Genomic DNA, 23,429 nt, shown 5'->3' with positions numbered 1-23,429 from the left:
TGAAAGGCTCAGGGTAACCAGAAGCCCCAGATTTTCTGCCTAAGATATTGGCTCTTGTTGCCTAAACCACATATCAAGTTTTCTTGTCTCATGCTGAGAATTTACATCTTAAAATCAAATGGTACATCATGTCAGAAAACTAAAGAAGAGGCAAAAAAGATTTATCTACATATTTTCCCTTCTCAAATTTTCTCCTCTACTCCCACTCCTACCCCTGAAATATAATCTTTGATATAAAGGATTAAAAGGTGATTTTTCCCAACTGACTTTAGCTACCATCTTCATTTCTACCCCATCTCCCCACCATCACCCCTCCACCTCATATACAAGAAGACTTGCAGGGCAGACCCCATCTGAAGTCAAGCAACCGCACAGCCTCTTCTCACTTAACTTCTCTTTCCCCTTCTCCATAACATAACCTTTCTTTTCAGGGCCCTCCCCTATCTGTTCTATCCCTTTTCAAAACTAAAATGGATCTGCTTTAAATTTTCAACTGAACTTGACTCAGAGTACACTCCTAGAAAAATTCTTTTACATTAACTGCAGAATGAAAAGCTTTGATTCCTAGTAAAGAAATTTCAGACATTAGAGAGAATGTAGAGGTGATACTTCCTTCATTCCTTGGAGGTGGAAGAAACATACGACACAGATCAGAGAAGGGTATTCAGCCTCTGCCTTCTGATCAGTATGTCCTGAGATCCTTTCTTCCTCACACTCCTAGAAGGTCACCTCCAGCTGCAGCTTCATTCATTACGGTCAGTTAGGATAGGAATGGAGAAGCACAGCAGTGGCTTGGATGGTCTGCTACTGCAGCCCTGGGGCTTAGAGCTTGAGCCTGAATGTAGGAGCACCATGACCCACTTGCCTCCTGCCCAGCCCATCTATCTCATAATTCTCCCAACACTCCCAAATGTTTCTCCTTCATTTCAGAACCACCACGTATGGCCTGGGTCTCTTTCTTCACTCAGCATCAACAGAGATGTTGTCAGTTGGTTATTTGTCTTCCCCATCTCTGTTCGTTTCCAAGGCAAACCATTCAATATCATAGTAATGCAAGCCTACGCCCCAACCAGTAATGCTGAAGAAGCTGAACAGTTCTATGAAGACCTACAAGATCTTTTTAGAACTAACATCCAAAAAAGATGTCCTTTTCATTATAGGGGACTGGAATGCAAAAGTAGGAAGTCAAGAAACACCTGGAGTAACAGGCAAATTTGGCCTCAGAATACGGAATGAAGCAGGGCAAAGGCTAATAGAATTTTGCCAAGAGAACGCACTAGTCATAGCAAACACCCTCTTCCAACAACACAAGAGAAGACTCTACACATGGACATCACCAGATGGTCAACACCGAAATCAGATTGATTATATTCTTTGCAGCCGAAGATGGAGAAGCTCTATACAGTCAGCAAAAAAAAAAAAGACAGGGAGCTGACTACGGCTTAAATCATGAACTCCTTATTGCCAAATTCAGACTTAAGTTGAAGACAGTAGGGAAAACCTCTAGACCATTCAGGTATGACCTAAATTAAATCCCTTATGATTATACAGTGGAAGTGAGAAATAGATTTTAGGGCCTAGATGTGATAGACAGAGTGCCTGATGAACTATGGACGGAGTTTCGTGATATTGTACAGGAGACAGGGATCAAGACCATCCCCATGGAAAAGAAAAGCAAAATGGCTGTCTGGGGAGGCCTTACAAATAGCTGTGAAAAGAAGAGAAGTGAAAAGCAAAGAAGAAAAGGAAAGATATAAGCATCTGAATGCAGACTTCCAAAGAATAGCAAGGAGAGATAAGAAAGCCTTCCTCAGCAATCAGTGCAAAGAAATAGAGGAAAACAACAGAATGGGAAAGACTAGAGATCTCTTCAAGAAAATTAGAGATACCAAGGGAACATTTCATGCAAAGATGGGCTCAATAAAGGATGGAAATGGTATGGACCTAACAGAAGCAGAAGAAATTAAGAAGAGGTGGCAGGAATACACAGGAGAACTGTACAAAAAAGATCTTCATGACCCAGATAATCACGATGGTGTGATCACTCAGACATCCTGGAATGTGAAGTCAAGTGGGCCTTAGAAAGCATCACTTCGAACAAAGCTAGTTGGAGGTGATGGCATTCCAGTTGAGCTATTTCAAATCCTGAAAGATGATGCTGTGAAAGTGCTGCACTCACTATGCCAGCAAATTTGGAAAACTCAGCAATGGCCACAGGACTGGAAAAGGTCAGTTTTCATTCCAACCCCAAAGAAAGGCAATGCCAAAGAATGCTCAAACTACCACACAATTGCACTCATCTCACACACTAGTAAAGTAATGCTCAAAATTCTCCAAGCCAGGCTTCAGCAATACGTGAACTGTGAACTTCCAGATGTTCAAGCTGGTTTTAGAAAAGGTAGAGGAACCAGAAATCAAATTGCCAACATCCACTGGATCATTGAAAAAGCAAGAGAGTTCCAGAAAAACATCTATTTCTGCTTTATTGGCTATGCCAAAGCTTTTGACTGTGTGGATCACAATAAACTCTGGAAAATTCTGAAAGAGATGGGAATATCAGACCACCTGACCTGCCTCTTGAGAAACCTATATGCAGGTCAGGAAGCAACAGTTAGAACTGGACATGGAACAACAGACTGCTTCCAAATAGGAAAAGGAGTTCGTCAAGGCTGTATATTGTCACCCTGCTTATTTAACTTATATGCAGAGTACATCATGAGAAATGCTGGGCTGGAAGAAGCACAAACAGGAATCAAGATTGTTGGGGAAAATATCAATAACCTCAGATATGCAGCTGACACCACCCTTATGGCAGAAAGTGAAGAGGAACTCAAAAGCCTCTTGATGAAAGTGAAAGAGGAGAGTGAAAAAGTTGGCTTAAACTTCAACATTCAAAAAACTAAGATCATGGCACCCGGTCCCATCACTTCATGGGAAATAGATGGGGAAACAGTGGAAACAGTGGCAGACTATATTTTTGGGGGCTCCAAAATCACTGCAGATGGTGATTGCAGCCATGATACTAAAAGACGCTTACTCCTTGGAAGGAAAGTTATGACCAACCTAGATAGCATATTGAAAAGCAAAGACATTACTTTGCCAACAAAGGTCCGTCTAGTCAAGGCTATGGTTTTTCCAGTGGTCATGTATGGATGTGAGAGTTGGACTGTGAAGAAAGCTGAGCACCGAAGAATTGATGCTTTTGAACTGTGGTGTTGGAGAAGACTCTTGAGATTACAAGGAGATCCAACCGGTGCATCCTAAAGGAGACCAGTCCTGAGTGTTCATTGGAAGGACTGATGCTAAAGCTGAAACTCCAATACTTTGGCCACCTCATACAAAGAGTTGACTCATTGCAAAAGACCCTGATGCTGGGAGGGATTGGGGACAGGAGGAGAAGGGGACGACAGAGGATGAGGTGGCTGGATGGTATCACCGACTCGATGGACATGAATTTGAGTGAACTCCAGGATCGGTGATGGACAGGGAGGCCTGGTGTGCTGAGATTCATGGGGTCGCAAAGAGTCGGACACGACTGAGTGAGTGAACTGAACTGAAGCAAACAAGTCACCTGAGAAGATTCTCAATCCTGAGTAATAGTACAATCAACATAAACACCCATAATCCAAAGCATTCTTCTTTAGGGCATAAGAAATATTTTCTTCCAGTTTTCAATTAAAGCATTGTTAGGTTTTGAATCAAATGTTGGCCCTTAAAACCAATCCATTTCTTTTCCCAGTAGAATTGAACTGTTCCTATCTGCTCTTTACAAAGTTGATTTTGAATAGTGAACATTTAAATGAAAATAAGTAACTACCTTTTATATGTAATAATCTGAAATTTTACACCAGAACGACTTTATCTAATGGCTTTGAAGTATAAGAAAAGCAAAAAGGAACTTGAAAAATTTCCCCCAAAACAGCTCTCCCAGTTTTGTTTTACTCAGTTATATGCTTTAAATGAAATTATTCCAGGGTGTAAAATATTAAGCAAAACATACAGGCAGTTTGGAGAAAGAAAATAGGACCAAGCTGAGATCTTTAATTTGCATGTAGAACTATGCAATTATTTTTATGACCTACTTTCATGCATTTTTAATATGATATAAAATAAACTCTACTGTCACAACTTCCCATTCTTTCTCCAATCTTGCAGCATAGCTGGTGGGCTCCAAGAAAAAAAGAGCTCTGTTCTAATCAACTGGCTAAACAATTCATTTCCTAATCTTTATGCTCCTAGTTTAATTAATGGCAGAACCAGCTTCCCTCTTGAGTCTTCTTACCTCAGGCAATGTTTGTGTAGCAAATATATACTGAGTGCCTACTGTGTACCACCAAAAATATTCTGGAAATAACTCCAGAAAGAAAGAAGGGAAGGAGCCAAAGCAAAAACAACACCCAGTTGTGGATGTGACTGGTGATAGAAGCAAGGTCCGATGCTGTAAAGAGCAATATTGCATAGGAACCTGGAATGTTAGGCCCATGAATCAAGGCAAATTCAGTTCAGTTCAGTTCAGTTCAGTCGCTCAGTTGTGTCCGACTCTTTGCGACCCCATGAATTGCAGCACGCCAGGCCTCCCTGTCCATCACCAACTCCCGGTGTTCAATCAAACTCACGTCCATAGAGTCAGTGATGCCATCCAGCCATCTCATCCTCTGTCGTCCCCTTCTCCTCCGGCCCCCAATTCCTCCCAGCATCAGAGTCTTTTCCAATTAGTCAACTCTTCGCATGAGATGGCCAAAGTACTGGAGTTTCAGCGTTAGCATCAATCCTTCCAAAGAACACCCAGGACTAATCTCCTTTAGAATGGACTGGTTGAATCTCCTTGCAGTCCAAGGGACTCTAAAGAGTCTTCTCCAACACCACAGTTCAAAAGCATCAATTCTTCGGTGCTCAGCTTTCTTCACAGTCCAACTCTCACATCCATACATAACCACGGGAAAAACCATAGCCTTGACTAGACGGACCTTTGTTGGCAAAGTAATGTCTTTGCTTTTTAATATGCTATCTATGTTGGTCATAACTTTCCTTCCAAGGAGCAAGCATGTTTTAATTTCATGGCTGCAATCACCATCTGCAGTGATTTTAGAGCCCCCCAAAATAAAGTCTGCCACTGTTTCCACTGTTTCCCCATCTATTTCCCATGAAGTGATGTGACCAGATGCCATGATCTTAGTTTTCTGAATGTTGAGCTTTAAGCCAACTTTTTGTTTTAACATCTAAACTATCATTTCACCTTAGTCAATTAGGAAAACTTAAAAGTGGTCAAACAGGAGATGGCAAGACTGAATGTCGACATTCTAGGAATCAGCAAACTAAAATGGACTGGAATGGGTGAATTTAACTCAGATGACCACTATATCTACTACTGTGGGCAGGAATCCCTTAGAAGAAATGGAGTAGCCATCATGGTCAACAAAAGAGTCCAAAATGCAGTATTTGTATGCAATCTCAAAAATGACAGAATGATCTCTGTTTGTTTCCAAGGCAAACCACTCAATATCATGGTAATCCAAGTCTATGCCCCAACCAGTAATGCTGAAGAAGCTGAAGTTGAACGGTTCTATGAAGACCTACAAGACCTTTTAGAACTAACACCCCCAAAGAGATGTCCTTTTCATTATAGGGGACTGGAATGCAAAAGTAGGAAGTCAAGAAACACCTGGAGTAACAGGCAAATTTGGCCTCAGAATACGGAATGAAGCAGGGCAAAGGCTAATAGAATTTTGCCAAGAGAATGCACTAGTCATAGCAAACACCCTCTTCCAACAACACAAGAGAAGACTCTACACATGGACATCACCAGATGGTCAACACCGAAATCAGATTGATTATATTCTTTGCAGCCGAAGATGGAGAAGCTCTATACAGTTGGCAAAAAAAAAGATCAGGAGCTGACTGTGGCTCAGATCATGAACTCCTTATTGCCAAATTCAGACTTAAATTGAAGAAAGTAGGGAAAACCACTAGACCAGGTATGACCTAAATTGAATCCCTTATGATTATACAGTGGAAATGAGAAATAGATATAAGGGACTAGATGTGATAGAGTGCCTGATGAACTATGGACGGAGGTTTATGACATTGTACAGGAGACAGGGATCAAGACATCCCCATGGAAAAGAAAAGCAAAAAAGCAAAATAGCTGTCTGGGGAGGCCTTACAAATAGCTGTGAAAAGAAGAGAAGTGAAAAGCAAAGAAGAAAAGGAAAGATATAAGCATCTGAATGCAGACTTCCAAAGAATAGCAAAGAGGGATAAGAAAGCCTTCCTCAGCGATCAATGCAAAGAAATAGAGGAAAACAACAGAATGGGAAAGACTAGAGATCTCTTCAAGAAAATTAAAGATACCAAGGGGACATTTCATGCAAAGATGGGCTTGATAAAGGACAGAAATGATATGGACCTAACAGAAGCAGAAAATATTATGAAGAGGTGGCAGGAATACACAGGAGAACTGTACAAAAAAGATCTTCATGACCCAGATAATCACGATGGTGTGACCACTCACCTAGAGCCAGACATCCTGGAATGTGAAGTCAAGTGGGCCTTAGAAAGCATCATTTCGAACAAAGCTAGTTGGAGGTGATGGCATTCCAGTTGAGCTATTTCAAATCCTGAAAGATGATGCTGTGAAAGTGCTGCACTCAATATGCCAGCAAATTTGGAAAACTCAGCAATGGCCACAGGACTGGAAAAGGTCAGTTTTCATTCCAATCCCAATAAAAGGCAATGTCAAAGACTGCTCACACTACCGCACAATTGCACTCATCTCACATGCTAGTAAAGTAATGCTCAAAATTCTCCAAGCCAGGCTTCAGCAGTACGTAAACCGTGAACTTCCAGATGTTCAAGCTGGTTTTAGAAAAGGCAGAGGAACCAGAGATCAAATTGCCAACATCCGCTGGATCATCAAAAAAGCAAGAGAGTTCCAGAAAATCATCTATTTCTGCTTTATTGGCTATGCCAAAGCCTTTGACTGTGTGGATCACAATAAACTCTGGAAAATTCTGAAAGAGATGGGAATACCAGACCACCCGACCTGCCTCCTGAGAAACCTATATGCAGGTCAGGAAGCAACAGTTAGAACTGGACATAGAACAACAGACTGCTTCCAAATAAGAAAAGGAGTATGTCAAGGCTGTATATTCTCACCCTGCTTATTTAACTTATATGCAGAGTACATCATGAGAAACACTGGGCTGGAAAAAGCACAAGCTGGAATCAAGGTTGCCAGGAGAATATCAATAACCTCAGATATGCAGATGACACCACCCTTATGGCAGAAAGTGAAGAGGAACTCAAAAGCCTCTTGATGAAAGTGAAAGAGGAGAGTGAAAAAGTTGGCTTAAAGCTCAGCATTCAGACGACGAAGATCATGGCATCTGGTCCCATCACTTTATGGGAAATAGATGGGGAAACAGTGGAAACAGTGGCAGACTATATTTTTGGGGGCTCCAAAATCACTGCAGATGGTGATTGCAGCCATGAAATTAAAAGATGCTTACTCCTTGGAAGGAAAGTTATGACCAACCTAGACAGCACATTGAAAAGCAGAGACATTACTTTGCCAACAAAGGTCCGTCTAGTCAAGGCTATGGTTTTTCCTGTGGTCATGTATGGATGTGAGAGTTGGACTGTGAAGAAAGCTGAGCACCAAAGAATAATGCTTTTGAACTGTGGTGTTGGAGAAGACTCTTGCAAGTCCCTTGGATTGCAAGGAGATCCAACCAGTCCATCCTAAAGGAGACCAGTCCTGGGTGTTCATTGGAAGGACTGATGTTGAGGCTGAAACTCCAATACTTTGGCCACCTCATGCATAGGGCTGACTCATTGGAAAAGACCCTGATGCTGGGAAGGATTGGGGGCAGGAGGAGAAGGGGACGGCAGAGGATGAGATGGCTGGATGGCATTGCCGACTCGATGCACATGAGTCTGGGTGAATTCCAGGAGCTGGTGATGGACAGGGAGGCCTGGTGTGCTGCGATTCATGGGGTCACAAAGAGTCAGACATGACTGAGCGACTGAACTTAACTGAAGTGTGTACCACGCCTCATTGATATACACCATGGCTCTTCATTTAACCCATAAAAGAATGTTCCCATTATCCTGAGACTCTTATTTGAAACCTCTGTTTGTTTTTTAAATCCACATTGACTACAACTAAGAATTCTTGCTTGGTAAAGTTTGACAGCGATTGTGATCCTCTATGCAATTAGCACCTTTGGGTGAGCCTCTGTATCACCCAAACGTTGGCTCTTAACCCTCATCATCTAGGAATCTGGTTGGCAGTTATCACTCATGAGCCTGAATGTGAACTACAGAGGAGATGAAACCTATTGGTGAGGAACAAACATGACGCTTGTGAGGGTCCCCAGTATTTTGTAAAGGGCTCCAGGGGTCTTGCCTGAGAAACTAACCACACAGCTTCTAGAGTCAAGACAACAGGGTATTCCAAACAAAAATAACCCTCTCTTGCCTTTTTTTTGTGTGTGAGATATATATAATTTGTAAACTTTCAGGACTGTTTATATGAATACTGATGCACTGAGTAAAACAGTCTCATTATTTTATACGTACCCTTTCACAACAAGCCCTCCAAATCTACTTGAACATTTAGGTCATTTTCAGCCTGAACAACTGAATATCAGTATCTCCCCCAGTTTTGACAAAACCTTGTTATTTTCACAGGCGCTCCCTCTTTTTATTTTTATTTTTTTTAGTCTAAAAGTATACACATACTTACCATTCACATAAAACAAAAAAAATTCCAACAGAGGCCATTTGTCCTGGATCACTCATCATAACTGTGTATAAAATTTCTAATATACTCACCGTTATTTTTTTTTCCAGGGGCATTCTTAATATTTTTCTGTTTCTAATAAGAATGCTCTAATCCTAGCTGAGAAATACTGGCTTCACCAAGGAGATCATCAATAGGCTGAAAATGGAAGTTGTCAATTTACTACCAACAGAATGGGAGAGACAGTGGCCCTGGCCATTGGTGCTCTGCAAGTGCTAAGGTTACATAACAGACAGAGGAGTCTGAAATGATGGCAGGAAAGAAGCAGAGCACCTGGTAAACCCTGCAACCATTCATAATTTGTCTTGCTGAAAAAACCTTGTCTGCCTACAGGAGCGTTTTTTGGTTTTTGGCTATAAAATGTACTTACCCTAACGAATAGAGGCGGCACTGCTTATTGCGGAGTTGATGAACTAAGCCAAACCTGTCATCAAGACAGACCGCCCAGGGATTTTTTGTAGGGCTGGAGTCAGTAGCCAGGCTGTCTGTGCTCATGTGATCACACTCAATCTGTAAGGATTGGAAATCAATGTGAATAATTTAAAGTACTGGATGATAGATGGCAGGTAGAGACTTACTGCTTTCCTGGTCACTGAAAACCATAACGGGAGAGTTATATCCTTCTCCACTGATAACCACGCCCCTCCCCAGGGAATCACAGGATTGCTGTAAAATGTTTGGAGGAATTTCAAATACTAGATTATAGGTAACCTCATGGAGATTAGAGGCAGGTTTGAAGGGAAGTTAAGAACTGCTATTAAAAAAAAAAAAAAAAACTACTATAGCCTTTTGCACAGAGTATACAGAGGACAACAAATCAGGAGCAAGGATGGCAGAGAGGAGAATCCAGGAAAGGCTCTACAGAGGTGTGTTAGTCTTGGAGGAGGAACAGAAGTTGAATAAGAGGCTGAGACCAAGAAGCATTCCAGACGTGGAGAACAGTGCTCCCAAACCACAGAGGTCTGTCACTCACAGCATTCTTATTAGAAGTTGTGAGATATGGCTGAGGGCATGGATCTTAGAAGGACACAAGATTATTTACTCCTTAGACAAGGTTAGGCCAACATGTTCCAAAAAGGTAGCATGTGTTAATCAAGGTAAACAACTGATCAGAGGTCAAGTGAGAACAATACAAGCCCTGACTAACAAGATAGTACTGTCTGTGATACACTTCCAATAAGCTTCCTCCTGTGGGGATGGGCTCCTGAGAAGGCAATGGCACCCCACTCCAGTACTCTTGCCTGGAAAATCCCATGGACGGAGGAACCTGGTAGGCTGCAGTCCATGAGGTCACTAAGAGTCGGACATGACTGAGCGACTTTACTTCGACTTTTCACTTTCATGCACTGGAGAAGGAAATGGCAACCCACTCCAGTATTCTTGCCTGGAGAATCCCAGGGACAGGGGAGCCTGGTGGGCTGCTGTCTATGGGGTCGCATAGAGTCAGACACACTGAAGCAACTTAGCAGCAGCAGCAGCAGGGATGGGCAAGAGCCCCAGATGGGAAGGAGGCTCTTCTTGATCTAGCCAAAGCACCTCTCTTAACTCATCCATCAAAATTAGATAAGAAAACCAAAGGGAACATGTATCTAAGTCAAGCACAAGGAAGCCAGTTTCTAATTTCAAATGCACATTAAGTAAATATCCTTAGCAAGGAATTCTGCCTTGTGTTTGAGCCTGGCACAGTATGCACAGCTGAGGCTGTTGGAACCAAAGAAAACAAGTTCTGTGGCCAAGGTATTTATCTTACTGAACAACAGTGTTTCCCTCTAATGCCTCAAAAGTCTCATAGTCATCATGATGCCCCATGAATCATGCAGCAGTTCTTGCTGTCACATTGCAGACAACAGACCACTCCAGATGCAAAGGATGTTTTGAGTTTCGTTGCTTTAACTCATTGGAAAACATAATGGTAAACGATTTCTTTCTTAAGAAGGTATTCTAGGCTTGCTAAATTCTTTCATTTATTTTCCAAAATGTTAATCTGAAAACAGCATATTATGTGGAGCCAGTGTCTCCCTTACTTTTGCTGTAATCTAGGGTTGGCCTGGAGAAGGCAATGGCACCCCACTCCAGTACTCTTGCCTGGAAAATCCCACGGGTGGAGGAGCGTGGTAGGCTGCAGTCCATGGCGTCGCTAAGAGTGGGACATGACTGAGGGACTTCACTTTCACTTTTCACCTTCATGCATTGGAGAAGGAAATGGCAACCCACTCCAGTGTTCTTGCCTGGAGAGTCCCAGGGACAGGAGCCTGGTGGGCTGCCGTCTGGGGTCGCACAGAGTCGGACACGACTGAAGCGATGCAGCAGCAGCAGCAGGGCTGGCCTGGCAAAATCATCCTAGGGCTATCAATGACTGAGAGAGAGCTTCTTGCTAGAATTTGGAGCTTTTATAGGAAAGTTTAAAAAGTGAAATCCTAATATTTATTTGTACTTTTCTTTTGATGAAACAAAAATTCAAATTTTAGGGCAATAAAAATTTCAACATAAAGTTTTACGATCCACCACTCGCCTTGTATGTGCAGACATCTTTGGTGAACTTTATGTACAATGCCAATATATCATTTTCCTTAAAGAAGCAACTGGTGCAGAATAGACTGGGTCAAGTAACCTGGGGAGATTCTGGGCCTCACTTAATGAAGTTCTTAGCTTAAATATGTATGTAGGACTTTACTGATGTTACTAGCTTTATTACTTGTATTCTATTTTACAAGATTATTATTTCTTGTACTAATAAATGTGTGACTGAGCCTCCAAAAAAAGTAATGATGATTAGGCAACTTAAAACTATTGACAAAATATATAGTCCTATAAGATCAAAGATTATAATAGTGTAACTCTAGACAAAACAAGAAGTAAGCATTTCCTAGACCATAATGGACTAGTAAGACACATGGTCTAGAAGTTGATGGCCAAGTCCAGTAATAGCACATTGAGTAGGCAAACAATGAAATCCTTGACTGACTTGGGACTAAGCATTCCTAGTACCTTGGGACAAGCTTGCTGTGAAATGCCTCCAAAACCTTGGTCAAAATTAAGACCAAAAGGGAAGGGACTGTAAAATAAAGAATGTTATTCATTACATAGTTCTACAAGAATCAAGTCATTTGCCACTGCAGTCACTGACCTACAAAACACCCTGAAAGGAATTCAGAGCAAAAATCAGAATGAGACATTCTGTGCTCTGGAAAAACTGGCAGAATAGGCCTTCAGATAGTTAGATATTTTCAGGGGAAAATGTTTGGATCCAGTTTCCTGCATCTTCCCATACTACAAAAAGCACTAGAACCATTAACTGAAATATATGTGTTTTTCACTATTAATAGCAACTTTCTACCAAGATGTGTGCTTGCAACAGGCACATGCCCTGTTGTCAAAATCATATATCTACCAACCTCCCCACTCAGAACAGTCCTCAGAAGCTGAGAGACCATCTCCAAGCTTATAATTCTCAGTTTGGCTTATAAAATTTTCAATTTCTTTCTCAGACTATTGACTAATTTTTGTCAACATCCTCAACCCAGTTTTTTTCTACTTCTCAATCTGCAATCACTGTTCAAAGGAAAAATAATAATAGAAAATGGAATTGAATCTTCTCCCAAGCAACTAGTAGAGAGCACATTTATTAACTGGATCTGTCAACATGTCAATTTGTAGAATTCATTTCCTACTATTCTCCCACAAATAAATGGAAAGTATGCCACTGCCTTCCACTTCTTGTCCCCACCCACCCATCCAAAGGAGAGGGTGCTAATCTAATAGTCAAAACTCGGTGTTCATCAAGCTTGTTCTTACTAGTAGGTATGTTGTGATGCCTTAAAACTTCTTTGGCACTCTGTTCCATGCCCAGCCTCCTGCAGTCAGTCAGTTAGACCCAGGGCAGTTTGGTGAGTCCCAAAGGCATGCCTGGATCTCCTAAGCCTGAACCATTTATTCTAAGGTAGCCTCCTGGGGTATCTTTATTAAAGTGGTATGATGATCCCATTTGCTATTGTTTCTTTTTATGTACCCTCCCTGCTGCTGCTGCTAAGTCACTTCAGTCGTGTCCGACTCTGTGCGACCCCAGAGACGGCAGCCCACCAGGCTCCCCCGTCCCTGGGATTCTCCAGGCAAGAACACTGGAGTGCGTTGCCATTTCCTTCTCCAATGCATGAAAGTGAAAAAATAAAGTGAAGTCACTCAGTTGTGTGTGACTCCTAGTGACCCCATGGACTGCAGCCTACCAGGCTCCTCCACCCATGGGATTTTCCAGGCAAGAGTACTGGAGTGGGTTGCCATTGCCTTCTCCGACCCTCCCTGAGAACCTCCAAAAGACAGGGATGTCAACAGCTGCTTGTTCATCATATCCTCCCAATACCATTTAAACCTAACTCTAACCTCTCTTAATCTTCTAGATTAAGAAGAGATGGCAAGAATACACAGAAGAACTACACAAGAAAGGTCTTAATGACTCAGATAACCACAACGTTGCAGTCACTCACCTAGAGTCAGACATCCTGGAGTGTGAAGTCAAGTGGGCCTTAGGAAGCATTACTATGAACGAAGCTAGTGAAGGTGATCAAATTCCAGCTGAGCTATTTCAAATCTTAAAAGATAATGCTGTTAGAGTGCTGCACTCAATATGTCAGCAAATTTGGAAAACTCAGCAGTGGCCACAGGACTGGAAAAGGTCAGTTTTCATTTCAATCCCAAAGAAGGGCAATACCAAAGACTGTTCAAACTACCATACAATTGCGTTCATTTCACATGCTAGCAAGGTAATGCTCAAAATCCTTCAAGCAAAGCTTCAGCAGTATGTGAACCAAGAACTTCCTGAAACAAACTGGGTTTCAATGAGGCAGAGGAACCAGAAATCAAATTGCCAAAATTTGTTGGATCATGGAGAAAGCAAAGGAGTTTCAGAAAATCATCTACTTCTCTTTCATTGACTACACTAAAGCCTTAGACTGTGTGGATCACAACAAACTGTGGAAAAGTCTTAAAGAGATGGGAATACTAGACCATCTTACCTGTCTCCAGAGAAACCTGTGTGCAGGTCAAGAAGCAACAATCAGAACTGGACACAGAACAACTGACTGGTTCAAAACTGGGAAAGGAGTAAGACAAGTCTGTATATTATCACTCTGCTTATTTAACTTATATGCAAAGGACATCATACGAAATGCCAGCCTAGATGAATCATAAGCTGGAATCAAGAATGCCAAGACAAATATCAACAACCTCAGATATGCAGATGATACCACTCTAATGACAGAAAGTGAAGAGGAACTAAAGAGCCTCTTGATGAGGGTGAAAGAGTAGAGTGAAAAAGCTGGCTTGAAATTCAGCATTCAAAAAATAAGATCATGGCATCTGGTCCCATCACTTCATGGCAAAACAGAAGGGGAAAAAGTGAAAGGAGTGACAGATTTTACTTTCTTGGGCTCCAAAATCACTCCAGATGATAACTGCACCCATGAGATTAAAAGACACGGCTTCTTAGAAGGAGAGCTATTACAAATCGAGATAGTGTATTAAAACACAGAGATATCACTTTGCCAGCAAAGGTCCAGATAGTCAAAGCCGTCTTTTTTCCAGTAGTCAGGTATGGATGTGAGAGTTGGATCATAAAGAAGGCTGAGTGCCGAAGAATTGATGCTTATGAATTGTGGTGCTGGGGAAGATTCTTGAGGATCCCTTGTACAGCAAGGAGAACAAACCAGTCAATGCTAAAAGAAATCAGTCCTGAATATTCATTGGAAGGACTAATGCTGAAGTTGAAGTTCCAATACCTTGGCCACCTGAGGTGAAGAGCCTACTCATTGGAAAAGACCCTGACACTGGGAAAGAGTGAAGGCAAAAGGAGAAGAGGGCAGCAGAGGATGACATGATTAGATAGCATCGCTGACTCAATGGACATGAATTTAAATAAACTCTGGGAGGCAGTGAAGGATAGAGGAGCCTGGTGGGCTGCAAGCCAAGAGGTCGAAAAGAGTTGGACACAACTTAGCAACTGAACAATATCTAGCCTTTCCCACCATATTTCTAAAGGTGTGGCCACCTACATCCTGATAGATGAGGGAGTACTTAAAAATTTTTGAGTCCCACTCCATATCTATAAAATCAGAATCCTTGAGTCTTATGCATGTGAACATGCACTCTAATAAACTCTCCCAGGTGATTCTTATGCAGGAGGTCCTGAGAGTTTCCTGGCAGCCTTTTGCAAAGCTCCACAGAAATGTTCCAGATTGGCCTCACCTGTGCCTTAGCAAATTAAGGGAAGAGGCTATGCTTGAGCTAGAGCTTTCAACCGAAAACAGCAGCATTTCCAACCTCACCCCTAACAAAGGGCCAGAGAGGTGACAGAACCGTTATCCAGAGGCCCCCCAAGAGCCAGGTAAATATTAATGGTCAAGATTCAGGGCATTGAAGCTCAGCTGCTCCTCCTTTATGACCCTTAGGGAGTGGGATTTTATCCTATTAAAGTTAACACTTTCTTCTTCCACAGACTTCCTCTTGTTCAGATATCCCTGTTGGAAAAACATTCTTTTCCATTCAGTATCTGTTATTGTTCCCCTTTTCTCTCCTAGTGCAAACATACAACACAGAAGTTTTTCCATTTTCAGTTCATTTCAGTCACTTAGTCATGTCTGACTCTTCGTGACCCCATGGACCACAACACGCCAGGCCTCCCTGACCATCACCAACTCCCAGAGTTTACTCAAACTCATTTCCATTGAGTTGCTGATGCCATCCAACCATCTCATCCTGTCGTCCCCTTCTCCTTCTGCCTTCAATCTTTCCCAGCATCAGGGTCTTTTCAAAGGAGTAAGTTCTTTCCATCAGGCGACCAAAGTATTGGAGTTTCAGCTTCAGCATCAGTCCTTCCAATGAATATTCAGGACTGATTCCTATAGGATGGACTGGTTTGATCTCCTTGCAGTCCAATGGACTCTCAAGAGTCTTCTCCAACACCACAGTTCAAAAGCATCCATTCCTTGGCACTCAACTATCTTTATAGTCCAACTTTCACATCCATACATGACTACTGGAAAAAAAAAAATAGCTTTGACTAGATGGACCTTTATCAGCAAAGTAATGTCTCTGCTTTTTAATATGCTCTCCAGGTTGGTCATTGCTTTTCTTCCAAGAAGCAAGCGTCTTTTAATTTCATGGCTGAAGTCACCATCTGCAGTGATTTTAGAGCCCCCCAAAATAAAGTCTGTCATTGTTTCCATTGTTTCCCAATCTATTTGCCAAGAAGTGATGGGACTGGATGTAAGCCAGCTTCTTCACTCTCCTCTTTCACTTTCATCAAGAAGCTCTTTAGTTCTTCTTCGCTTTCGGCCATAAGGGTGGTGTCAGTTGCATATCTGAGGTTATTAATATTTCTCCCAGGAATCTTGATTCCAGCTTGTGCTTCATCCAGCCAAGCATTTCACATGATGTACTCTGCATATAAGTTAAGCAAGCAGGGTGACAATATACAGCCTTGATATACTCCTTTCCTAATTTGGAACCAGTCTGTTGTTCCATGTCTGGTTCTAACTGTTGCATCTTGACCTGCATACAGGTTTCTCAGGAGGCAGGTCAGGTGGTCTGGTATTCCCATCTCTTTCAGAATTTTCCAGTTTGTTGTGATCCACACAGTCAAAGGCTTTGGCATAGTCAATAAAGCAGAAATGGATGTTTTTCTGAAACTCTCTTGCTTTTTCGATGATGCAGCAGATGTTGGGAATTTGATCTCTGGTTCCTCTGCCTTTTCTAAACCCAGCCTGAATATCTGGAATTTCATGGTTCACATACTTTTGAAGCCTAGCTTAGAGAATTTTGAGCATTACTTTGCTATTGTGTGAGATGAGTATAATTGTGTGGCAGTTTGAACATTCTTTGTCATTGCCTTTCTTTGGTATTGGAATGAAAACTGACCTTTTCCAGTCCTGTGGCCACTGCTGAGTTTTCCAAATTTGCCAGCATATTGAGTGCAACACTTTTATAGCATCATCTTTCAGGATTTGAAATAGCTCAACTGGAATGCCATCACCTCCACTAGCTTTGTTCATAGTGATGCTTCCTAAGGCCTATTTGACTTTGCATTCCAGGATGTCTGACTCTAGATGAGTGATCACACCATTGTGGTTATCTGGGTCATTAAGATATTTTTTGTATAGTTCTGTGTATTCTTGCCACCTCTTCTTAATATCTTCTGCTTCTGTTAGGTCCATACCATTTCTGACCTTTATTGTGCCCATCTTTGCATGAAATGTCCCCTTGGTATCTCTTATTTTCTTGAAGAGATCTCTAGTCTTTCCTATTCTATTGATTTCCTCTATTTCTTTGCATTGATCACTGAGGACGGCTTTCTCATCTCTCCGTGCTATTCTTTGGAACTCTGCCTTCAAATGGGTATATCTTTCCTTTTGTCCTTTGCCTTTAGCTTCTTTTCTCAGCTATTTGTAAGACTTCCTCAGACAACCATTTTGCCTTTTTGGATTTCTTTTTCTTGGGGATAGTCTTGATCACTGCCTCCTGTACAATGTTATGAACTTCCATCTGTAGTTCTTCAGGCACTCTATCAGATCTAATCACTTGAATCTATTTGTCACTTCCACTGTATAATCATAAGGGATTTGATTTAAGTCATACCAGAATGTTCTAGTGGTTTTCCCTACGGTCTTCAATTTAAGTCTGAATTTTGCAATAAGGAGTTCATGATCTGAGCCACAGTCAGCTCCCGGTCTTGTTTTTGCTGACTGTATAGAGCTTCTCCATCTTTGGCTGCAAAGAATATAATCAATCTGATTTTGGTAGGACCATATGGTGATGTCCATTTGTAGAGTCTTGTCTTGTGTTGTTGGAAGAGGGTGTTTGCTATGATCAGTGCGTTCTCTTGGCAAAACTCTGTTAGACTTTGCCCTGCTTCTTTTGGTACTCCAAAGCCAAATTTGCCTGTTACTCCATGTACCTCTTAGCTTCCTACTTTTACATTCCAGTCCCCTATGATGAAAAGGACATCTTTTGGGGGTGTTAGTTCTAGAAAGGTCTTGTAGGTCTTCGTAGAACCATTTAACTTCAGCTTCTTTGGCATTACTGGTTGGGGCTTAGACTTGGATTTCTGTGATATTGAATGATTTGCCTTGGAAATGAACAGAGATCATTCTGTCTTTTTTGAGATTGCACCCAAGTACTGTATTTCAGACTCTTTTGTTGACTATGAGGGCTACTCCATTTCTTCTAAGGGATTCTTGCCCACAGTAGTAGAAATAATGGTCATCTGAATTAAATTTGCACATTCCAGTCCATTTTAGTTCACTGATTCCTAAAATGTTGATGTTCACTCTTGCCATCTCCTGTTTGGCCACTTCCAATTTACTCTGATTCATGGACCTAACATTCCAGGTTCCCATGCACTATTGCTCTTTACAGCATCGGACTTTACTTCCATCACCAGTCACATCCACACTGGGCGTTGTTTTTGCTTTCTTTGTTTTTTTCCATTTTAACCATTTATTAATCATCTCATTTATAGACATTAGCTTTTGAAAACAACTAGGAGTACTCAGTAAAATTCAGCTCCTGAAAACTAATTAAATATTGATTTTTCAAACTTTCTTGTTGAGATTTATGTCCAGGGCTTCAGTGAAGTCACTTGCAAGCAAAACCAATGAGAGCAGTAACTCCTAGCTAAGCTCTAATTTAGGTAAATATGGGTTTTTTTTTCTCCCTCCAATTCCCTTTGTAATTTGCCAAATAAAGAGAATTAAACCTGGACAAAGGAAAACAGATTGCAAGAAAAAAAAGTGTTTCCTGAAATGCCTTTTAGTTAATTTAACTTGAAGAGATCTAATTTATTTTCCTTTCATTTTGTATCCCAAAAGGCTGAACAGCATTTCTGCCAACTCATAACCAGAATCTGGCAAAGGGAGCCCTTAAATTTTGGGTACATTGGCAAGAATCACTTCAATAATCAAATTGTATGTTAATGTAATACATTATTTTGAAAGGTAAAATATCAAGGAAAGAGTTGTATTTTTTGTTGCTCTTATCCAAATTTGTGTGAGTGTGAATGTGTGTGTATGTGTGTGTAGCAGTAAATATAACAGAAACTATTGTTTTATTAATAAATGTGCAAAATCTGAATCTCCAGAGCCGTAGGTTCTTATGTCATTCTTAGAAACAGTTAGATGGGTAGATGATTAGATAGATAGATAGATAGGCTGACTTCAAAATATACTTAAAAAAAAAAAACAGCAACTGTTGCTTATATTAATTTTGTACTGCAAGCCATGCTTCCTGAAGGCATATGGTTTGGGGGTTGCCATAAAAAGCTGAATCTGGAGCTTTCCTTTAGAACAGAGCACTGGGTTTACGATTTAACCATTTCTTATGAGCATCAGATCATCTATGCCAGAACTCAGAGATGCAATCACAGCCTTTCACACTAGAAAACAATACCTACTAAAACTGAATCTGATATTCTGCCCACTCTAACCAAATACCATATCCTTTGGTGTTTCATTAAAAAATGCAGGTCCCCAGCCACACCTTCAAGGTCACCGCAATGCACAAGTCCATGGGCACCTTCCCCACCACAGTCTAATGTCACATTGTCCCATGCCCTGTGCTCCTGTTCCCAAGCTCCCTTGGCCTGGGGAAGCTTACCCACCTATCTGTCCACTCTGTTAAAGAACAACAGTTCTCTCGCTCCCTAGCTGTTTGCCAGTGTGTGGGGGTATTTAATTCAAGTTTGACATCCCAGCCAGTGCCTAACACCGTATCTTCCTCAGAGCAAATACTCAACAAATGTCTGCTGAATTGATGAATGAATAAATCAATGATGAACATATCAAATGCTAAGTTTTGCTGTACAATCCTGAATATGGATTTGAGGGAAATATATATATATATATTAAGCCAGGTGGAGGTGGAATTTGCTCAAGTAACTACAGAGGTTTTTTTGGCTTATTGTTGGGGTTTTTTTTTGTTTGTTTGTTTGTTTTGCTTGCCCATTATGACTCACTACTGCTAACTGTGAAAATTTTAGGTAATAGGGACTCTAATATTCTGCCAGTTTTGTAGGCTTTCATTGTCGAGATGAGTTCTAAAAGAGGCACAAGGTTCCAACACAGCTCAAAATCTCTGCACTACAGAGGAAAGGGGAGGGAGCACTGGTTAGTAGGATTCTGATTAAACCAGTTAGTGTCATGTCTGATAAGCTCCCACCTCCTGGGCTAGTGACTCAGAAGCACACAAAAGCACAGGACTTTAGCTGGTAAAATGATCTCTGATTACAAAATCATTGTGAGGTCTGGAACTTTATCTAGTGCCTTCTAGAGGATGCAAAGCCTTCTAGTGAGCTTCAACAACGAAATCTCTATTATTATACTCCTCAAGGTGAATAATAATTATATGTCCATTTATCTACCTTTCCAACTAGTTTGTTAGCCACTTGAAGGCAGAGACTATTCCGAAGGCCTACATTTCTGGCACAGAGTAGGTGTTCAGTAATACTTGGTTAATAATAATTCTACACCAGTCTTATGGTAAAAGCTCACGGAGCTGGGAGGGACCTTAGAAATAATTTGATACAATCTCTTCCTTTCCAAGATCAGAACAGTCAGACCAGACAAGCAAAATAAATTGCCCAGGGTCACAACATCAGACCACATCACAGGATGCTTTTTTAAAAGAATTTTTCCCTCTCAGTCCATAACTCATGGGAAAACTTGAAGAGGGACTTGAAATGATGCTTTCATGCCTCAAGAGCTTCTTCTAAGTTAATTTGCCTTTGATAAGTTACAGAACATTAACCTGAAATACATATAAAATGGAATTTCGAGGCTTTCACATGGTCAATTTTTGTGTGTGTCAGGGGGGTGGGGCAGGGGGTTAAGCCCACCATTCTCAAATTCAACTCATACTTTTAACACCTTTCTCTGGGGCTTTTAAGGGCTTCTTAAAGTCACAGTTAAGAGGTCTAGTTTCTTATTCTTTATGTAAAACCAAACTATAAAATTAAAACTTCAGTATTTTAATTAAGTCAGTGTAAGTCCACCAAATTAATTTGCAGCAGCAAAATAAGATGAAATTATGTAAAGCACAGGGACCAATTTATCATCCCATTACTCACGATGAATTCAACAAGCTTTTACTTCTATGTCTAGGTGACAAGTATTGAAATCTCTGGTTGTCTGACTGCATCATATGAAAAATGAAGGTTTTTTTAACCCCTAAATTAGCCTTCTAAAATTCCAGAAATACACGTCCCTCCATGGATGAAAAATGGGCTTGGCCGCCAGTGAGGCTGGGCAGAGAGAGTGGGATGTCAAGAGCCAGTGGGCTGAGGGAGATCAAAAGGCCTGGGGACCCCTCAGTACCACACAGCTCTGCAGTGCGGCTTCCAGGGCTGCAGCTTCACAGGCGGTCTGAGTTTTTAATTTACTAGCACTCTCAGTCCAGGGAGAAGTTTCCCTCAGGCCTTGATTTCCTTTTCCATCTCTCTTTCCTCAGGATCAGGCTACTGGAGAATGGACCCTCCTGATTTAATGTGTCAAGAGCCATAGACTTTCCTTAATGAAGGGTCTCTGCCTGCTCGGGGCACCAGGCAGGAGCTGCCACATGTGTTAAGTCACTAATGAAGGCGGTGCTCAGTGATGATTTAAAGGGCCCTAGGAACAGAGAGCCTTCGGATTCATTAGCTTCTCTTCTGACTGCCTGCGAAGTCTCCTTGGCTCTCTGGCCTAATGCGTCTCTGTCTGCCAACCTTCTGTGGCAGAAAAGTGAAAAGGCAGATTTCTCCAAACTGGGACTTGAATCTCCAGATGATGGTTTTGGTTTGTGACACACTGGACTGCCTACTCAAGGGCAAGAATCTGTCACTTCAAATGGTTTCCCAAAGCAATTTTCTAAAGTGGATCTTTAAAACACATTGCAATGAATCATTAAAACATCTCAGGGTGATGATACTCCTGGGAGGGATAAGATGCCAAAGCAGATGGAAGGCACCTATTATCTGCCTCTAGGTGAGCAGATATATTTAAGCAGTAAGGCCTCAGAAACTGTCCCTATCAAGCATCTATCAGGAGGCACTGAGAAACTTCCCAGACCCTTATTGACAAATCCTTTAAAAGGGGCAGCTGGCATCTTTTACAGTTTCCAAACCCACTTGTGCTTGAAACACAACCTGAATGGTGCTGATGTATCTCAGGAACCTCAAGGCTTCTTCATCCAGGGAGCGAGCAGGGCCTGCCCAAGGCTGGAGGTCTATTTGCCACCGGGGACCCTGCAAGGAGAAAACATAGGTTAGTGTGAAAAGGATCAGGAGGTTAGGGTGGGGGGTGGGAAGGGTGCAGAGTATTAGGAAGGTAAGACTGCCACCTGCAAAACAAACACTGCCGCTCTTGAGCAGCAAGGAGGTGGTTTGGGGCTGCCATCCTGAAGGTCGGAGAAGGCAACGGCACCCCGCTCCAGTACTCTTGCCTGGAAAATCCCATGGACAGAGGAGCCTGGTAGGCTGCAGTCCATGGGGTCGCTAGGAGTTGGACACGACTGAGCAACTTCACTTTCACTTTTCACTTTCATGCATTGGAGAAGGAAATTGCAATGCACTCCAGTGTTCTTGCCTGGAGAATCTCAGGGACTGGGGAGCCTGGTGGGCTGCCGTCTATGGGGTCGCACAGAGTCAGACACGACTGAAGCGACTTAGCAGCAGCAGCAGCAGCAGCAGCATGAAGGCCACATCAGTCACAGGAGACAAATGAGGCCTGAGAAAGCCCAGCTACCAGCTTAAGCAGGAGACTGCAAAAGCCAGATGGGATGTCTGTCTCAAGCTTCTGATCAAAGGCAAACTCCACTTGACCCCATCAGGCTCTCTCAATTGCAGTTCTGTATTACCCGGAGCTTCTCCCCATTGTGGAAAAAACCTCCACGGTCTATGGGTTACAGCTTCAGAAATAGGTGCCTCCTAAGGGCCTGTTCTGTTGTCATGACACCATAATGCCTGAATCCTCAGGGTGCTTGGGTACCCCCTTCTCCTAGCAGAGGGAAATGCGGGGGAGGACAAGGGGTGCCACTGGGTATTCCAGACCTCAGTGCCCCTGTCGTCTGCACCATGCACCTGCCAACAGACCTTGGAGCTTGCACTACCAGGGCTGGCAATGGTGGCCTTCTAGCACTGCCAGACAACCTCCAACTTTCAGCAGAAGATGCAAGGAGCTCCCGGGAGCGGAGTGATCAGAACACTAAGCCTCCTTTTGTGGCAAGGGTAGAGTAGATTAAGGGTTGGAGGAAAGTAGTGGTGATCTAGAAGAATCAAAACTGGGGGTACCTCCAGTCAAAAGGAAGCTCTAGTCATGAAATCCTTTCTAGAGCTCAAGTTCCCCACCATAGTGGTCAACACCCGGAAACCTCCAGGAGACTCACTGTGATCCCAAGGGCAGAGTACGGCACAGGGTGTAGGATGGGGAAGGGCAGGGGCCTGGGCAGGAGAAGCCCCAGCAGATGGAAGGGTGAACATCTCATGTGAGGAAAGACTCTGGGAGTCTTGGCACAGAGCTTCCTGCAAAGTGGTTAGGATGGGCTCCCAAACCCCACTTTATGGTGAGGAAGCGGGCAGGGGAGGATTCTGGGGATCACTCATGTACACAGC

The 23,429-nt window shown here is 42.2% G+C and overlaps 1 protein-coding gene across 3 annotated transcripts in view; it reads right to left on the bottom strand.

Annotated features, from left to right (window-relative positions):
* METTL24 (methyltransferase like 24) overlaps positions 1-23,429 on the bottom strand; it is a 126,728-nt gene that overhangs the window by 65,322 nt on the left and 37,977 nt on the right. For all 3 annotated transcript variants that reach the window (XM_055535212.1, XM_055535210.1, XM_055535211.1), the window contains exons 2-3: positions 21,966-22,064; positions 9,174-9,313 (exon numbers count right to left, since the gene is read on the bottom strand). In XM_055535212.1, coding sequence (XP_055391187.1) covers positions 9,174-9,313; positions 21,966-22,064 — 239 coding nt within the window. The remainder of the gene's footprint in view (positions 1-9,173; positions 9,314-21,965; positions 22,065-23,429) is intronic.

The sequence above is a fragment of the Bubalus kerabau genome, chromosome 9, assembly GCF_029407905.1.
Source record: "Bubalus kerabau isolate K-KA32 ecotype Philippines breed swamp buffalo chromosome 9, PCC_UOA_SB_1v2, whole genome shotgun sequence".
NCBI classification, from domain to species: domain Eukaryota; kingdom Metazoa; phylum Chordata; class Mammalia; order Artiodactyla; family Bovidae; genus Bubalus; species Bubalus kerabau.
The sequence above is the reverse complement of the archived record's forward strand: the minus strand, read 5'-3'. Positions and strand labels throughout refer to the sequence as shown.